The 16,997-nt window shown below is 43.9% G+C and overlaps 1 protein-coding gene across 1 annotated transcript in view; it reads left to right on the top strand.

The window, feature by feature from the left end:
* ADCY10 (adenylate cyclase 10) overlaps positions 1–16,997 on the top strand; it is an 803,671-nt gene that overhangs the window by 406,743 nt on the left and 379,931 nt on the right. Inside the window, exons 20-21 of the mRNA XM_033944139.1 lie at positions 1,454–1,765; positions 15,426–15,467. Of these exons, the coding sequence (XP_033800030.1) occupies positions 1,454–1,765; positions 15,426–15,467 (354 nt within the window). The remainder of the gene's footprint in view (positions 1–1,453; positions 1,766–15,425; positions 15,468–16,997) is intronic.

Raw genomic sequence — 16,997 nt, 5'->3', positions numbered from 1 at the left:
CAGGGGGTGTGGCCGGAAGCAGGTAGAAGGGAGAGGGAGATAGGAAGGCTGTAGAAGCTCCGGAGCATGACACCGACCCCGGCCAGGATGATTTTTTTTTCAGACTGCTGCTGCCACTGCCACGCTCCCGCTCCCCCCCCCCCCCCCCGAAATGACAAAAAAACAGCCTAATGCCCGGCGTCGGCGTCTTTGATGTCGGGGAGAGGAAGGCTGATAGGCCCGGTAGATCGGGACGGCAACACGAGTCTATCACAGAGCCCGGGATGGGCTCTGCGATCGACTCACGTTGCCTTCCTGAGCTACTGGTCGATCGCGATCGACGCGTGGGCACCCCTGGTGTAGAACAATCTTATGGTGGAGTCAGAAACTGTATTTGAATATGCGAAAGCTTGGGACAAGTACATTGGATCTCTAAGTGGAGAGGAAAGGATAGTAGATTAGATAGAGAACCTTTTCTTTGTTTCTATGTAACTTACATCTTTTGTGTCTTTCGCAATAAGGCTTTTGTAATGTCTTTGTTATTTTCCTGATTTGATCAGTCTCTTAATTTTGGGGATTAAGCTTGCCAAAAAAGCTCAGTATAACATAGCATTGTGATCCAATCACAGCAGTGAGAGAACAGAGTATATCCTGTACACATGCGCCGAGGGCTCTCCCAACCCCTCAGCCATCTTATCGCAGACTCACACCCCTAAGGACTGTTGCTCAGTCGTCTTATCCTGCATACTGAGGGCTCTCCCAGCTCCTCAGCCGTCTTATCAGAGACTCACGCCCTGAGGACTTGCCTAGATTCTTCTTCACCAGTCCTACCTCCGGTTGTCAAGCCTAAGCCTTACAACTCTAGGCTCTGACAGGTCCCCAGTTACTCTTCAGCTCTTTCCTACCAGTGTATAGGTCCCCATGGACCCTCCCACCACTGGGATTCCACTTCTCAACTGCACCATGCCTCCCTATCAGGAGTGGTCAGCCTGGCCACTCTACGCTGCTATGCCAGGCCCCTTATCAGCGCTGGTCAACAATGGCCTTCAGAGTGCACCAGGAATTAGGCCAAAGCCAGAATTTCTCCTCCTGAGGGTCACCCAGCTCCTTAGATCTTCTTTTGAGCTCTCTGCGCTGGGAGCTGTTCTTTTCAGCACCACCATCCACTAAGGGTGAGTAGACAGCTCCCAGCAGCACTTGCAGCTCTATTCAGATTAGCTCTTTCCTCAGGCTCAATGAACTCCACTGCTCAGGCTCCCTCCACTGGCCAGTGACAGGTACACAACCCTGTCACAATACTGATGGTTTGTTTTGGGGAGTTTTTGTAGTGTTCTTCTGGATTTATGTTCTTTAAAGCAGTGAACAACAGAGGGAATATGAGTCAGAGAAAGGGCAGGTAAAGGGGTATGAAGAAGGGAGGGGTAGGAAGGGTGATTCAGTCCTAACCCTCTGACAAGCCCATGTCCTGTTTCAGACGTAGAAGAAGAAGAAGAAGAAGAAGAAGAAGAAGAAGAGGCCTCTTGGAAATTGTGGCCATGTCGAGTGATGCGTTTTTGTACGCCATTACTTCAGGAAACTACCTATCAACTGTGGCTGAGGGAGCAATTAAAAGCTCTGCACTTAAAGTGCACCATCTTTTTTGAGAAGGATGCACACAAATGCACCGGTTGTGGTGGAGGAGACTTCATATTTGGCCATCATATAATTATGGACACATTGCCAATTCAGTTAAAGCAGAGCATGTGGGAATTTGAGGGAAGTATTAGTCGCACTGTTTCAGAGAAAGGTAAGCTGGCTGATTACAAATTGATAAAGCTTGTAGATTCATTAGGAATTTACTTTGCACTTCAATCCTAACTGGCACCTCACATGCTTTTATAACATATCTTTATCAACATCTACATGTTTCTCCTCTTCACCTTTGAGTCTCTCAATGCCACTTTTGCACTTTTTCCTATCACTAAAATACCTAAAAAATGTCTTGTCCCCTCATTTTGCCATGTCAGCTGTTTTTTCTGCCATGTGTATCTTTGCTTTCCTAACTACTAGACCAGCCTCCAGTAACTTTTCTAGATATTTTTGCCTGTCTTCCTCTTTCTGTGATCTTTTGTAGTGTATGAGAACCAAAGTGGCCTTCTTTTCCTCTTACTTTTACTTACTTGCATCACAAAATGGTTTGTCTCCCTTACAATCGCTCCTTTCAGTTTTGCCCAGCGCATTTCCACTCCTTCCAGACGTTTCCACTCAGGCAATTCCTTGACGTAAACCCCCATCCAAACAAAGTTAGTTTTTTTAAAAGTCTAGAACCTTTGCTTTTGAATGAGCCCTCTCTATACCCATCTTAATATTAAACCGTACCATGCAGTGATCACTGGATGCCAGTTGATCACCCACTGTAACATCAGAAACACTTTCCCGGTTTGTAAGCACTAAATCTAGTATGACCCCATCCCGTATGGGTTCCATTAACAACTGCTGGAACAATACTCCTTGTAGAGAATCCAGAATCTCTCTACTTCTAGAAAAACCCGCAACAGGGATACCCAATAAACATCCAGCATGTTAAAATCACCTATTAGCAAGACTTCCCCTTTTTTAGATATATTCTGAATGTCTACTATTAAATCTCTATCTATTTCTTCCATCTGTGAAGGAGGCCTGTATATCACACCAATGTAAATATATTCACCATTCCATGTTTCCAAATTGATCCACAGTGCCTCTTCCTTGCCCTGCAAATCCTGTAATTGTGTGGCTTTAATATGATCTTTAACATATAACACTACTCCTCCTCCTTTTCTTCCTACCCTGTCTTCCCTGAACAGATTATAGCCCGGTATAACTACATCTCAGTCATGGTTCTCTGTGAACCAAGTCTCTGTGATCGCCACTAAATCCAACTCAGCCTCTACCATCATAGCCTCTAGATCCAGGACCTTGTTTCCCATACTTCGAGCATTAGTATATACTGCTTTCCAGACATTGTCCCCTTTTCCAATTTGTGTAGATGTATTTAGTGATTCACTTACCTGAGGGCTTATACTCACCTAGGAGTTTTGATCACCCTGCCACAACAATTCTAGTTTAAAGCCCTCTTCTGTAGGTTAGCCAGTCTGCTGCTGAAGATACTTCTTCCTTTCTTTGATAGGTGCACACCATGCTTGCTCAGCAGCCTTGGCTATAATCATCCCATGAAAGCCAAAACACTCTTGACAATACCACCCACATAGCCATGCATTCATCTCTAGGATGCATAAGAACATAAGCAATGCCTCTGCTGGGTCAGACCTGAGGTCCATCGTGCCCAGCAGTCCGCTCATGCGGCGGCCCAACAGGACCAGGATCTGTGCAGTAATCCTCTATCTATACCCCTCTATCCCCTTTTCCAGAAGGAAATTGTCCAATCCTTTCTTGAACCCCAGTACCGTACTCTGCCCTATTACGCTCTCTGGAAGTGCATTCCAGGTGTCCACCACATGTTGGATAAAGAAGAACTTCCTAGCATTCATTTTGAATCTGTCCCCTTTCAACTTTTCTGAATGCCCTCTTGTTCTTTTATTATTCAAAAGTTTGAAGAATCTGTCCCTCTCTACTCTCTCTATGCTCTTCATGATCTTGTAAGTCTCTATCATATCCCCTCTAAGTCTCCTCTTCTCCAGGGAAAAGAGACCCAGTTTCTCCAATCTCTCAGTGTATGAAAGGTTTTCCATCCACTTTATCAGACGCATCGCTCTCCTCTGAACCCTCTCGAGTAACGCCATGTCCTTCTTAAGGTACGGCAACCAATATTGGACGCAGTACTCCAGATGCGGACGCACCATCACCCGATACAATGGCAGGATAACTTCTTTCATTCTGGTTGTAATACCCTTCTTGATTATGCCTAGCATTCTGTTTGCCTTCTTAGCGGCCGCTGCGCACTGTCGGCTTCATTGTCATGTCCACCATTACCCCCAAGTCCCTTTCTTGGCTACTCTCATTTAATAACATCCCTCCCATCGTATAGTTGTACCTCAGGTTTCTGTTTCCCTCATGTAATACTTTACATTTCTCAACATTGAACTTCATCTGCCATCTCGTTGCCCATTCCTCTTGTTTGTTCAAGTCCCTTTGCAATTCTTCGCAGTCCTCTTTAGTCCGAGCTCCACTAAATAGTTTGGTGTCGTCCGCAAATTTTATTATCTCACACTTCATCCCTGTTTCTAGATCATTTATGAATATATTAAATAGCAGCGACCCAAGTACCGAGCCCTGCGGAACCCCACTCATGACCCTCCTCCAATCCGAGTAGTGGCCTTTCACTCCTACCCTCTGTTTCCTACCCGCCAACCAGTTTCTGATCCATCTATGTACGTCTCCTTCCACCCCATGGTTCTTCAGTTTCCGGAGTAGGCGTTCATGGGGCACCTTGTCAAAGTCTTTTTGGAAATCTAGATATATGATGCGAGCTTCTCTGCCCTGGCCTTCATCCTTTTCTAGTGCCGCTAAACCTTTATTGAGTTAAAGAGACCAGAATTGAATGCAATACTCCAGGTGAGGTTGCACTATGAAGTAATACAGGAGCATTATAACATTCTTAGTCTTATTTTGAAATATATCTTTATTGAACAGACAAATCAAGCAAACCAACAAGACACAAAAATGGACAATATATCACAAGAAACTCCAGATCAGAAAGCGCTTAAAGCAGGTTTCATTTTATCCCCCTCCTACCCCTACTCCGCACAAAGCATAAAAGATGACAAGCTGGTCGTCAGGTATACAGCATCAAAACCAAATTATATTATAAATTCAGTAGATTGCTTTGAGCCACAATCAACAAAGACCAAAAAAGGTCCCAAATAAGTCAAAATAACTTGCCCTCCTGAGAATCCATATTAGAGACCCTCTGCCTCTCCAGTTGTAGAAGTTAGATCATAGTGGCCCTCCAATGAGCCAGAGAAGGAGCTTCCATCTCCAACCACCTCAACAGGATTACCTTCAGGCCCAACAAAATGCTTGTTTGAGAAAATCTCTCATTCTTAGTCTTGTTAACCATCCCTTTTTAATAATTCCTAGCATCCTATTTGCTTTTTTGGCCACCGCCACACATTGGGTGGAAGGTTTCATTGCTTTGTGTACAATGATACCCAGATCCTTTTCTAATCCCCAAGGTGGATCCTAGCATCTGTTATCTGTGATTCGGGTTATTTTTCCCAATTTACATCACTTTACATTTGTCTACATTAAATTTCTTCTGCCATTTGGACGCCCACGTCTTCCAATTAACTAAGATCTGCCTGCAATTTTTCACAATCTGTATGACAACTTTGAATGGTTTAGTGTCATTTGCAAATTTAATCATCTCTCTCGTCGTTCCAATTTCCATATCATTTATAAATAAGATAAATAGCACCGGTCCTACAGATCCCTGCAGCACTCCACTGTTTACTCTCCTCCATTGAGAAAAATGACCATTTAACCCTACCCTCTGTTTTCTATCTGAAAACCAATTCCTAATCCATATCTGAACTTTGCCACCTATCCCATGACTCTTTCATTTTCTCAGGAGCCTCTCATGAGGAACTATATCAAAAGCTTTCTGAAAATCTAGATACACTACATCAACCAGCTCACCTTTAGCCACATTTATTCATACCTTCAAAGAAGTCAAGCAAATTTGTGAGGCAAGATCTCCCTCGGCTAAACCTGTGCTGACTCCGTCTCATTAAATCATGTTTGTCAACGTGGTTCACAATTTTATTTTTTATAATCATTTCTACCATTTTGCCCGGCACCGAAGTGAGACTTACCAGTCTGTAATTTCCTGGATCTCCCCTGGAGCCATTTTTAAAAATTGGCGTAACATTGGGCACCTTCCAATCTTAAGGTACTACAGATGATTTTAGCAACAGGTTACAGATCACTAACAGCAGATCAGCAATTTCATGTTTGAGATCTTTTAGTACCCTGGGATGTATACCATCCGGTCCTGGCGATTTATCACCTTTCAACTTGACAACTAAATTTTAATGCCAAAAAATGTAAGGTAATGCACCTTGGAAGCAGGAATCCATGGAGAACATACACCCTGAATGGTGAAAACCTAACCAGAACTGTAGCAGAATGGGACTTGGAAGTAATCATCCGGGAAGATATGAAAGCTGCGAATCAGGTGGAGAAAGCTACAGCAAAAGCTAGACAAATGCTGGGCTGCATCAGAAAGAGCTTTATCAGTCGAAAGCCTGAAGTCATACTGCCATTGTACAGATCAATGGTGAGACCTCACCTGGAGTACTGTGCTCAGTTTTGGAGGCCACATTATCAAAAGGATGTGAAGAGAATGGAGTCAATTCAGTGAATGGCCACTAGGATGGGCTCAGGACTAAAAAATCTCTCATATGAAGAACGTTTTAGCAGGCTGTGCTTATATTCTCTCGAAGAGCGCAGAGAAAGGGGGGACATGATAGAAACATTCAAATATATCATGGGCCGCATTGATGTGGAGGAAGAAATCTTTTGTCTTACAGGTCCCACGGCGACAAGAGGGCATCCGCTAAAACTCAGGGGGGGAAAATTTCATGGGGACACCAGAAAGTATTTCTTCACCGAAAGGGTGATGATCGATGGAATGGTCTTCCACGTCAGGTAGTCGAGGCCAGTTCCACGCTAGACTTCAAGGGACGATGGGACAGACAGGTGGGGTCGCTCCAGAAGAATGCTTAAAAGATGGATTCTCGAAGGAGGAAGGGTTCTTGAGTGGGCAGACTTGTTGGGCCGTCGGCCCTTTTCTGCCGTCATACTCTATGTTTCTATGAGTCGAAAGAAAGAGGTATATTATATAGTAAGATGGAACATCTTGAAAATCAAGTAAGAAAGAATAATTTACATTTTCTGAACTTTCCTAAATCTCCCTTAGTATCTCCAATTGAGATGTGGGAGTGTGTGGTGCAGTGGTTAGAGCTACAACCTCAGCACCCTGAGGTTGTGAGTTCAAATCCTGCACTGCTCCTTGTGACCCTAAGCAAGTCACTTAATCCTCATTGCCCCAGGTACATTAGATAGGAAACAGAGGGTAGGAGTGAAGGGGCACTACTCGGACTGGAGGAGGGTCACGAGTGGTGTTCCGCAGGGCTCGGTGCTTGGGCCGCTGCTATTTAATGATCTAGAAACAGGGACGAAGTGTGAAATAATAAAATTTTTAGACGACACCAAACTATTCAGTAGAGCTCGGAATAAGGAGGACTGCAAAGAATTGCAAAGGGACTTGAACAAACTAGGGGAATGGGCGATGAGATGGCAGATGAAGTTCAATGTTGAGAAATGTAAAGTATTGCATGTGGGAAGCAGAAACCTGAGGTACAACTATAAGATGGGAGGGATGTTATTGAATGAGAGTACCCAAGAAAGGGACTTGGGGGTAATGGTAGACATGACAATGAAGCCAACGGCACAGTGCGCAGCGGCCGCTAAGAAGGCAAACAGAATGCTAGGCATAATCAAGAAGGGTATTACAACCAAAACGAAAGAAGTTATCCTGCCATTGTATCGGGCAATGGTACGTCCGCATCTGGAGTACTGCGTCCAATATTGGTCGCCGTACCTTAAGAAGGATATGGCGTTACTCGAGAGGGTTTAGAGGAGAGTGACACGTCTGATAAAAGGGATGGAAAACCTTTCATACGCTGAGAGATTGGAGAAACTGGGTCTCTTTTTCCTGGAGAAGAGGAGACTTAGAGGGGATATGATAGAGACTTACAAGATCATGAAGGGCATAGAGAGAGTAGAGAGGGACAGATTCTTCAAACTTTCAAAAAATAAAAGAACAAGAGGGCATTTGGAAAAGTTGAAAGGGAACAGATTCAAAACAAATATTAGGAAGTTCTTCTTTACCCAACGTGTGGTGGACACCTGGAATGCAGAGTACGGTACTGGGGTTTAAGAAAGGATTGGACAATTTCCTGCTGGAAATGGGGATAGAAGGGTATAGATAGAGGATTACTGCACAGGTCAAGGATCTGTTGGGCCACCGCGTGAACGGGCTGCTGGGCGTGATGGACCTCAGGTCTGACCCAGCGGAGGCATTGCTTATGTTCTTATGTTAGATAGAGTGGGATCCCGCTGGGACAGTTATGGAAAAATGCTTGAGTACCTGAATAATTTGTAATCCGTATAGAATTGTAGGATATGTGGAATATATATATATATTGTGGTATGCAGACTATGCCTGCTAGGAATGTCCCTAGAGCAGTGCTCAAGTCAAGTTCAGGCTCCACGCAATTACCCTCTTTTAAAGCACAATGTCAGTCATTGAATGAATTTCCTTCTGTGTCCTGTAGAGGGAGTGGGAGAGCAGAACTGCAGGATTCCTATCCCCCACGGAAGCCTAGAGTGATTAACAGCAGGAACTTGGAGAGAACAGGTCACAGCGCTCAGGGTTGAGAGCTCTGAATGTCAGCCAAACTCCAGAGTCTATGGAGTTAATAGAAGCTGGTGAGGACATGCCTCTTGGTCTGTTGGAGGAGCCACAGGATATGGAGCTGGAAGCCAATGCTGAATTGCCTAGTGAAGCCCAGCCCATAGAGATATGCTGTGTGAGAGGCAAGTGACTGACTTTATTATAATGATTTTGAAAGTTTGTTTTTTCTAATTACTTGCCTGTGCTGGATATCTTTAAACCAGCTGAAAAGTTAAAGAAGTTTTCTTTTGGACTGTATTTTTGGAACTTATTTTCTTTTTGGAAGTTTATGGTTCTTTCCCTGGTGGGGAAAGTGAACTGTTCAGTCCCAGACAGTGGGGTTAGCCCCGTGTTCATAGTGGTGGGATAGAGGGCCAATTTTATGGCAGATTAACACCACACGGAGCACACTGTCTGGCCAGCACTCTGCTGCTGAAGAAGCCAGTGTAATTGCACTGACTTGTATTGAATTGATACAGCTCTGAAGCTTGTGTGTTTTGAGTTTTTAAGTTTTTTTTCTTTTCTCTTGGGATACATGCTGATGGACTATGAATTAATGTGGACTTTAGCAACTCATTTAGTTTTTGCCATATGGACATTGAGTCTCAGTTATAAGCAGAAACATCCTGACAAAGCTTTATGTTTATTTTTACTTTGAGGAATAAAGCTCCAGTTTATTTTGAAAAAGAACTTACCTGGTGCGGTGGTGTCCTTAACTAAACGCTTTATTATTTTTCCTTGTGCTGCCCGCAGCGGCTCACAAGAGGTTTTTCTTGTACCGGTGGCCCAAGACACCTTGCCCTGAGGCTGCCGGTTACAATATATATATATATATATTTATTTATTTTTTTAATACTTTAAAGAGACATTGAATCTACCTGAGGATAATCTTCCTCTCAGTAGTGAAAGCAGTTTATCTGTCTTTGTCTAAATTACTACCTGGTAAAGGAGCAGGAAATCAAGAAGTCAAACAGGAATCTTTAATCTGACTGAAGTCTTAGAATCCTCATTAGAAGGAATTATGTCCAGAATGACTCTCTTGGTTACTTTCGCTTTGGAATCAGACAGCAATATGGTATTGAAGTCGTATTTCTGCAATTTATGGGTTCATCAGTGCGTATATTTCCTGATCTATCTAGAACAACCCAAGCTGGAATCAGGAATTCTTGGGTTATTGACCGAGAGTTCTTGGCTTGGGAGGCTTGTTTTTGTTAAAATTTCCTTGTTGTTGATTTATCATCTCTGAGGGGAAAAATTTTATGTTTACTGATTCCAAACAATTGCTGGACATTATAATTGCAAGGGAAAATCATGTGATAATTAACAGTCCCACAGAGGTACGTTAACCAGCTAATAGCAGAGAATTGGACACCTAGAATTGCTTTATTTTTTACTTACTTTTAATTTTTCTCCTTTGGCTTCTCCCTATATTTCTCACATTTATGCTGTAATTTTCTGAATGTATATCTTAAATATTTTATTTTTTTTATATATATATTCTTTATTCATTTTTCCATCTTACAAGTGTGTCAGAAAATAACAGTTAAACTTATACAATATCACTTGAGTATCTATCATTATTAATTTCACAATTAAAAATAAATCCCTCCTTCCCAGCCCTATTATTACACATGTGATTACATATATATATTATTCTCTATTAATCCAACCCATCAATATATAATTAAACTTCCTCCCACCCCTCCATCCCTGTACAATTATACCAACTGGGAAAAAAATTAATAATACCAAACCTCCTAAAAATTATTAAAATTTCCTTTCTTTAATGCTAACGTTCTTTCCATCTTATATATATGACACAGTGAATTCCACCAAAAACTGTAATTTAATCTATTCCAGATTTTCCAATTAAATTTAATCTGCTGAATGGCAACTCCTGTCATAATAAGTTATAGCTTATTATTCTTTGCAGAAATTTGACTTTTCTTCTTCATTGACATTCCAAATAAAATAGTATCATAGGATAAAGATTTTAGAAAAAAAAAAAATCTGCGTAACATTAGCCACCCTCCAATATTCAGGTACTAAAGACGATTTTAGCGGCAGGTCAGCAATTTCATGTTTGAGTTCTTTTAGTTCCCTGGGATGTATACTAGAGAATGACACGGTGGCGGTTTACTCGCGGCCACCGCATTTAGCTGCGGGTAACCTGCCAAAACGGGGAACGAAAACTAGCAGTCGCTGCAGGGACGGGGACAAGGCCATTCACCGCCCCGTGGAGCGGTGAATGGTCTTGTCCCCGCAGTGAGGCATGAAGGATCGCGCGGTCCCCGCAGCCCACACCCGCCTGCCCAATCGATCCTAGTGATTAGCCAGCTCTCTCCCTTCTCCTCACCTTAGTTTGTAGGTTTTCTTTTTCGGCGACCCGCACGCTATCAAAGAGCCGCGCACCCGCTGCTGCTCAGTTTCGATCTTCTGCTCTGACGCAACTGGAAACAGGAAGTTGCAGCAGAGCAGAAGATTGAACACTGAGCAGCTGCGCGTGCGCGGCTCTTTGGGAAAGCGTGCAGGTCGCTGAAAAAGAAAGCCTGAAAACTAAGGTGAGGAGAAGGGAGAGAGCTGGCTAATCACTACGATCGATTGGGCAGGCGGGTGGGGGTTGCGAGGACCGTGCGATCGCCCGTGTTCCCGGCTCAAACTGGAAGGAGGGAGTGAAAGGGAAAAGGATTCTGGGCCAAGGGGATGAAAACGGAAAGAAAAACCCACAGCAGGAAAGAAAGGGAAGGACAGGCAGGTGAGCCAGATGCTAGAAGCAGGGGGGGTGGGGGAGGAAGAAAGAGGGAAAAAAGCTAGATGGGGTTGAAAAGAAGAGACACACTGGTATGGAAGAGGAAGATAGGGGAAATCTGGACACAGAAAGGTAACAGAAAGAGGGGAAATTATGTGCATGGGGCATAGGGACAGAAACATAAAGGGGACATGCCATGGGGATGGTATATGGACACAGGGGGGGGGGCAATGGCAGATACATAGGGGAGATATTAGAAATGGGGAAATAGGAGCACAGAAGCGAGATGGTTTGTGGGGATGGGACAGGGACCGAGCTCACAGGCTCCAGTGGCTTGCACAAATTACATTGTAACGTGCCATGAAAATAAGAGGGAGAAAGGTAGATAGATAGGCCACGCGAGAGGAGCTGAAGGGTGGTAGAAAGGAACAGATGGTAAAGGAGGGAGGGAAGGGTGGTGGTGGAAAGGAATAGGACAGACATTGAAGGAGGGTGGAGAGGAACAGACCCTGAAGGGAAATGTGGAAGACAGAATGGAAAGAAGACAGATGCCAGACTATGGGGGAACGGAGGGAAGAAGATGGGTGCTAGACCAATTGGGGGGGGGGGTGAAGGGAGAAGCACAGTAACAGCAAATGGAAGACGCAGAGAGAAGACACACAGTGGATGGAAGGAATTGAATGAGAAGATGTGGAAAGCAGAAACCAGACAACAAAGGTAGAAAAAGAATTCTATTTATTTATTTTTTGCTTTAGGATAAAGTAGTATATTAGTTGTGTTGATAAAAATTTATAAACAAAGCCCTGCCAACTGAACATCTCTTTCTCTAGTTCAGCAGCAGGAACTTTGATTTATAAGAAAGGAATAAGCTAAATATTACAGTACTAAGGCTTATATGGATGCAGCGGGGACGGGGACGGGGCAGTGAATGGGATAGCAGTGGCGGTGACGGGGCGGTGAAAGGGATGGTGGTGACGGTGACGGGGCGGTGAAGGGAACGGCGGTGATGGGGCGGTGCAGAGGATAGTGGCTGGGGACGGGGTGGTGGCGGGGACAGTTTTTTTCCCCGTGTCATTCTCTAATGTATACCATCCAGTCCAGGTGATTTATTACTTTTTAACTTGTCAATTTGGCTTAGTACATCTTCCAGATTCACTGAGATTTCTTTCAGTTCCTCCGCATCACCCCCCTCAAAAAAACATTTCCGATTCATGTAGCTCTCTTACATCTTCCGTAAAGACCGAAGCAAAGATTCATTCAGTCTTTTCGCTATTAGTCTCTAAGGCTATGGCCTTATCCTCCCATGAGCACCTCTTTTGCTCCTTGATCATCCAACAGTCCCATAGATTCCCTCACTAGTTTTCTGCTTTTGATTTACCTAAAAGAATTGTTATGAGTTTTTTTGCCTCTTTGGCAAGTTTTTCTTCATATTCTTTCTTAGCTTTCTTTATCAATGCATCTAATCTAATCTAATCTAATCTTTTATTTGTGAGTCGCACAAACCTATACAAGCTCTAGCTTTCCAGTGCTTATGTCTTTTCTTATTTTCTTCATTTGGATATGTTAGGGCTTCATATAAAAACGTGTTTTAGTCTAGATCAGTATTTTAGGTTGCATTTCAGGGCATAAAATCAGATTAGGGCACAAATAGCTGTTGAGGAAAGTCTCTGTTTGGTGTTAATTCCCTCCTGCCCAACCCAAGGTGGAGCTATTAGATTTATAGGCTCTTCAGCCACCCAGGAACAGAGTAGGATTTTTCTGCTCTTTCGTTTTTTTCTTCCATGTGTAAGTATTTCTGCAACCACAGGTTGGCTGGGAAACATTGTGTCACCAAAGCTGCTACTCAGGTTACAGCTTCTGCCTCTGTGCAGACAGAAAATGTTACCCAGGCAGAGGGAGTAGTTCCATGGGCAAGGTGTCTTCAGCTTGAATCCTTCATGAAGGAAGTAAAGGAACTGAGAGAGGAGGTGACAAGACTGAGAAGCATCCTTGAGAATGAGAGGTAATCGATGAAATACTTCATGAGGCGTCAAATATTTCCAGCAGTAGGGAAGAAGAGGCCTTACTGAGGAAGAACTTCATTTAGGATGAGGTCATTATCAGAGACAATCCATGTTTCTGTTAAAAATAGTAATGCTATATCAATGTCTGTGAAGTGGATAATGTATAACTACAAAAACAGAAAAAAATGCTCTACTTAATAGCCAAGGTAATGTCTTTTAAACGGAAGAAAAAGCCTCAGGTTTGTCTAGGCAGAGCTATACATGCTCAAACCTCCTCCACCCACATCATTGGCTATAAAAACTTCCGTGAAGACTTTACTCTTGCCACTAGGCCAAATGTTTTTAGCTTGGGACACTATTCGCTTAGTTAGCAATGCTGTTAAAAGTGTTGAAGCATAAATGTGGCGTCTCTCTAAAGCCAACGTTTCACGGTCCACTGCCGCTTCTTCAGGGCTTGCTGCCACCCCGCTTCTTCACACTGTTCTGTAAAACAAAATATGATCCTGATTCGTCTCTAAAATCAACTCCCTCTACTATGCAGAAAGAGAATAATGCCAGTGCTGTTTGCTACCACGATCTCCTCCGCGTCCTGTTTCACCAGCAGCGTACTCGGCAATTTTAAACCGGGGACCCTCCAATAACTCACCTCAGCGTCACTCATGCAGAGGGAGTTTAGGGCTATCCTCATTGGATGGCTTACCTCATCACACCAGTACTGGATTGGCTCCCTGATAATGTGGCCACTCCTCCAAATTTAAATTCACTCCCCGTCTGTAAGCTATGACCTGCGCATATGACCTATTGTTCAACATTGTCTGGATTTTATCCATGATTTCTTTCAATTAAAATGCTATGTTATTGACCAAGTAAAGCCTAATACACGGGGTGGAAACCGACAATTGGTGTTACAGCGAAGAGAACAGAGGTGGATTCACGAACTGAGGTCTGTCATTCTGACGGGACTTAATGCAAACATTGGTTTTACTTTTATTAACTGGATATTGTTTTGACTTTTTGGAGGAGTGGCCACATTATTAGGGAGCCAATACAGTACTGAAATGATGGGATGTACCAGGGAGGAGCCTGAGGCTCTGATTGGCCCAGACGCCTAAGGCCCTTCCTATAGGAGAGGCTTTATATAACCTGAGCCAATTAGAGCCTTAGGCTCCTCTCCGGCACATCCCAGGATGCACCGGGGAGGGGAAGACCCACCATTCAGCTGCTGGAGGGAGTGGACATCTCTCCCGCTGCCATCGGGGGGGGGGGAGTTGCCTGATATGTGGCAGGAGGGAGTGGGTATCTCTCCCGCTGCTGTATGTGTGTGTTGGGGGGTGACTGCTTGACTTCAGAGGTGCCGATCTTCAATATGGGTTTTTTTGTTTGCTTTTTTAATTTTTGCATTTATTCTGTGCATGTGCCCATCACTATCACCACGATGGGCACAATCAAATGTAGCGAATCTTCGCTACTCTCCGTCAACCTCATTTGCATGGAAGGTTTTTAGAGAATGACTCTCCTTTTTGAAATCAATACAGTAACAGCTGTGACGGTGGCCTATCGGATTTTACTGCAAAGTTTTAAAAATCCAGTCTTCAGTTCCTTTATGATGGATTCAAGCTGAAGACAGCTTGCACATGGAACAACTCTATCTGCTTGGGTGACATTTTCTGTCTGCACAGAGACAGAAGCTGTAACTTGAGCAGCATGAGGAATTTTGTCAAATGCCTTTTGAAAATCCAAATACACAATATAGACTGGCTTACCTTTTTCCATATGTTCATTCACCTCTTCAAAGAAATGCAGTAGATTGGTGAGACAAGATTTCCCATGACTAAATCCATGTTGGTTTTCTCTCATTAATCCATGCTTATGTATATGTTCTGTCATTTTGTTCTTTATAATAGTCTCCGCCATTTTGCCCAGCACTGATGTCAGACTCATCGGGCTATAATTCCCAGATCACCTCTAGAACCCTTTTCAAAATCAGTGTTATGTTGGCTACCCTCCAGTCTTTCTGTACTATGGTGGATTTTAAAGAATCCATACTCTACTCTCTCACTATACCTTATTCCTGCCTTTCAGCTGTTTCTGCTATTCAATTACAGAGATTCCAAAGACCTATCTCTGCCTTTGCATCTTATTCCTGCCTCATACTACTCCACTGAGACTGCACACACAGCTCTGCTCTTGCACCTCATTCCTGCCCTGCACTGAATAATGACATTACTTTTCTTGCTTTTTTGTTTCCATCTTGCAGATTATGAAGACAGTGCGGATTCAACCATGAAAGCTGAGGAAGGTAACAGAAGGTTTATTATACTATAGGAGATTAAATTGAAGCACTGTTGGGGGGGGAGGTGAATATCCATATAGTGATGCTGCTGCATATCTAAACAGACTGGTGAAATTAGGGTTACCAATGTCCGGATTTCGAGGTTATGTCCAGATGGCTTTTCGAAACCCAGCAATTTGTCCGGGATTTGAAAAGCTTCCCTCAAAATTGCTTCAGGAAGGGGCATCAATACATAGAAACATAGAAAGATGACGGCAGAAAAGGGCCACAGCCCATCAAGTCTGCCCACTCTATTGACCCACCCCATTAAGTCTGAGTGCTAGTGACCTGGTTCCTTAACTTGACCCTCGAAGGGATCCCACGTGGGTGTCCCATTTATTCTTAAAGTCGAGCACGCTGGTGGCCTTGATCACCTGCACCGGAAGTTTATTCCAGTGATCTATCACCCTTTCTTTAAAGAAATACTTCCTGGTGTCACCACTAAATTTCCCTCCTCTGAGTTTGAGCGGGTGCCCCCTTGTGACCGAGGGTCCCTTGGGAAAGAATATATCGTTTTCCACCTCGACACGACCTGTGACGTACTTAAACGTCTCAATCATGTCACCCCTTTCCCTGCGCTCCTCTAGGGTATAGAGCTGCAGTTTGCCCAGTCTTTCTTCGTATGAGAGACCCTTGAGTCAGGCGACCATCCTAGTGGCCATCCGCTGGACCGACTCAGCTCGAAGCACATCTTTCCGGTAATGTGGCCTCCAGAATTGCACACAGTATTCCAGATGAGGTCTCACCATGGTTCTGTAGAGTGGCATTATGACTTCAGGTTTGTGGCTGACGAAGCTTCTATTGATACATCCCATCATTTGCCTTAGATGAGGCCTTCTCTACTTGTTTGGCAGCCTTCATGTCTGCACTGACGATTACCCCCAAGTCCTGTTCCTCTGAAGTCCTAGCTAGTGTTTCTCCATTCAAGGAGTTTGTTCTGTATGGATTTCTGCTGCCGAGATGCATGACTTTACATTTTTTAGCGTTGAAGCCCAGCTGCCATGTCGAGGACCAGTTTTCCAACTTGATCAGATCCTGCATCATACTGTCCTTGAGGTTGCTTTCACTTACTATGTTACACAGTTTGGCGTCATCGGCGAACATTGCTACTTTACCCTGAAGCTCCCGGGTCAAATCAGTTATGAATATGTTGAAAAGGGATGGTCCCAGGACTGAGCCCTGCGGTACTCCGCTAGTCACCTCCGATGTCTCAGAGAGGGTGCCATTGACCACCACCCTCTGAAGTCTACCACTCAGCCAATCATTGACCCATGCAGTTAGTTTCTCACCCAACCCCATCGATTTCATCTTGTTTAATAGTCTACGGTGTGGGACACTGTCGAAAGCTTTACTGAAATCCAAGTACACTATGTCCAGAGACTCTCCTGAGTCTAGCTTTCCTGTCACCCAATCAAAGAAGCTTATAAGATTGGATTGGCATGACCTGCCTTTGGTGAATCCATGTTGACAGGGATCCCTTAGATTCTCCTCATCCAA

This window comes from Geotrypetes seraphini, chromosome 5, assembly GCF_902459505.1.
Source record: "Geotrypetes seraphini chromosome 5, aGeoSer1.1, whole genome shotgun sequence".
In the NCBI taxonomy this organism is placed as follows: domain Eukaryota; kingdom Metazoa; phylum Chordata; class Amphibia; order Gymnophiona; family Dermophiidae; genus Geotrypetes; species Geotrypetes seraphini.
This window is presented reverse-complemented; position numbering and strand designations above follow the sequence as displayed.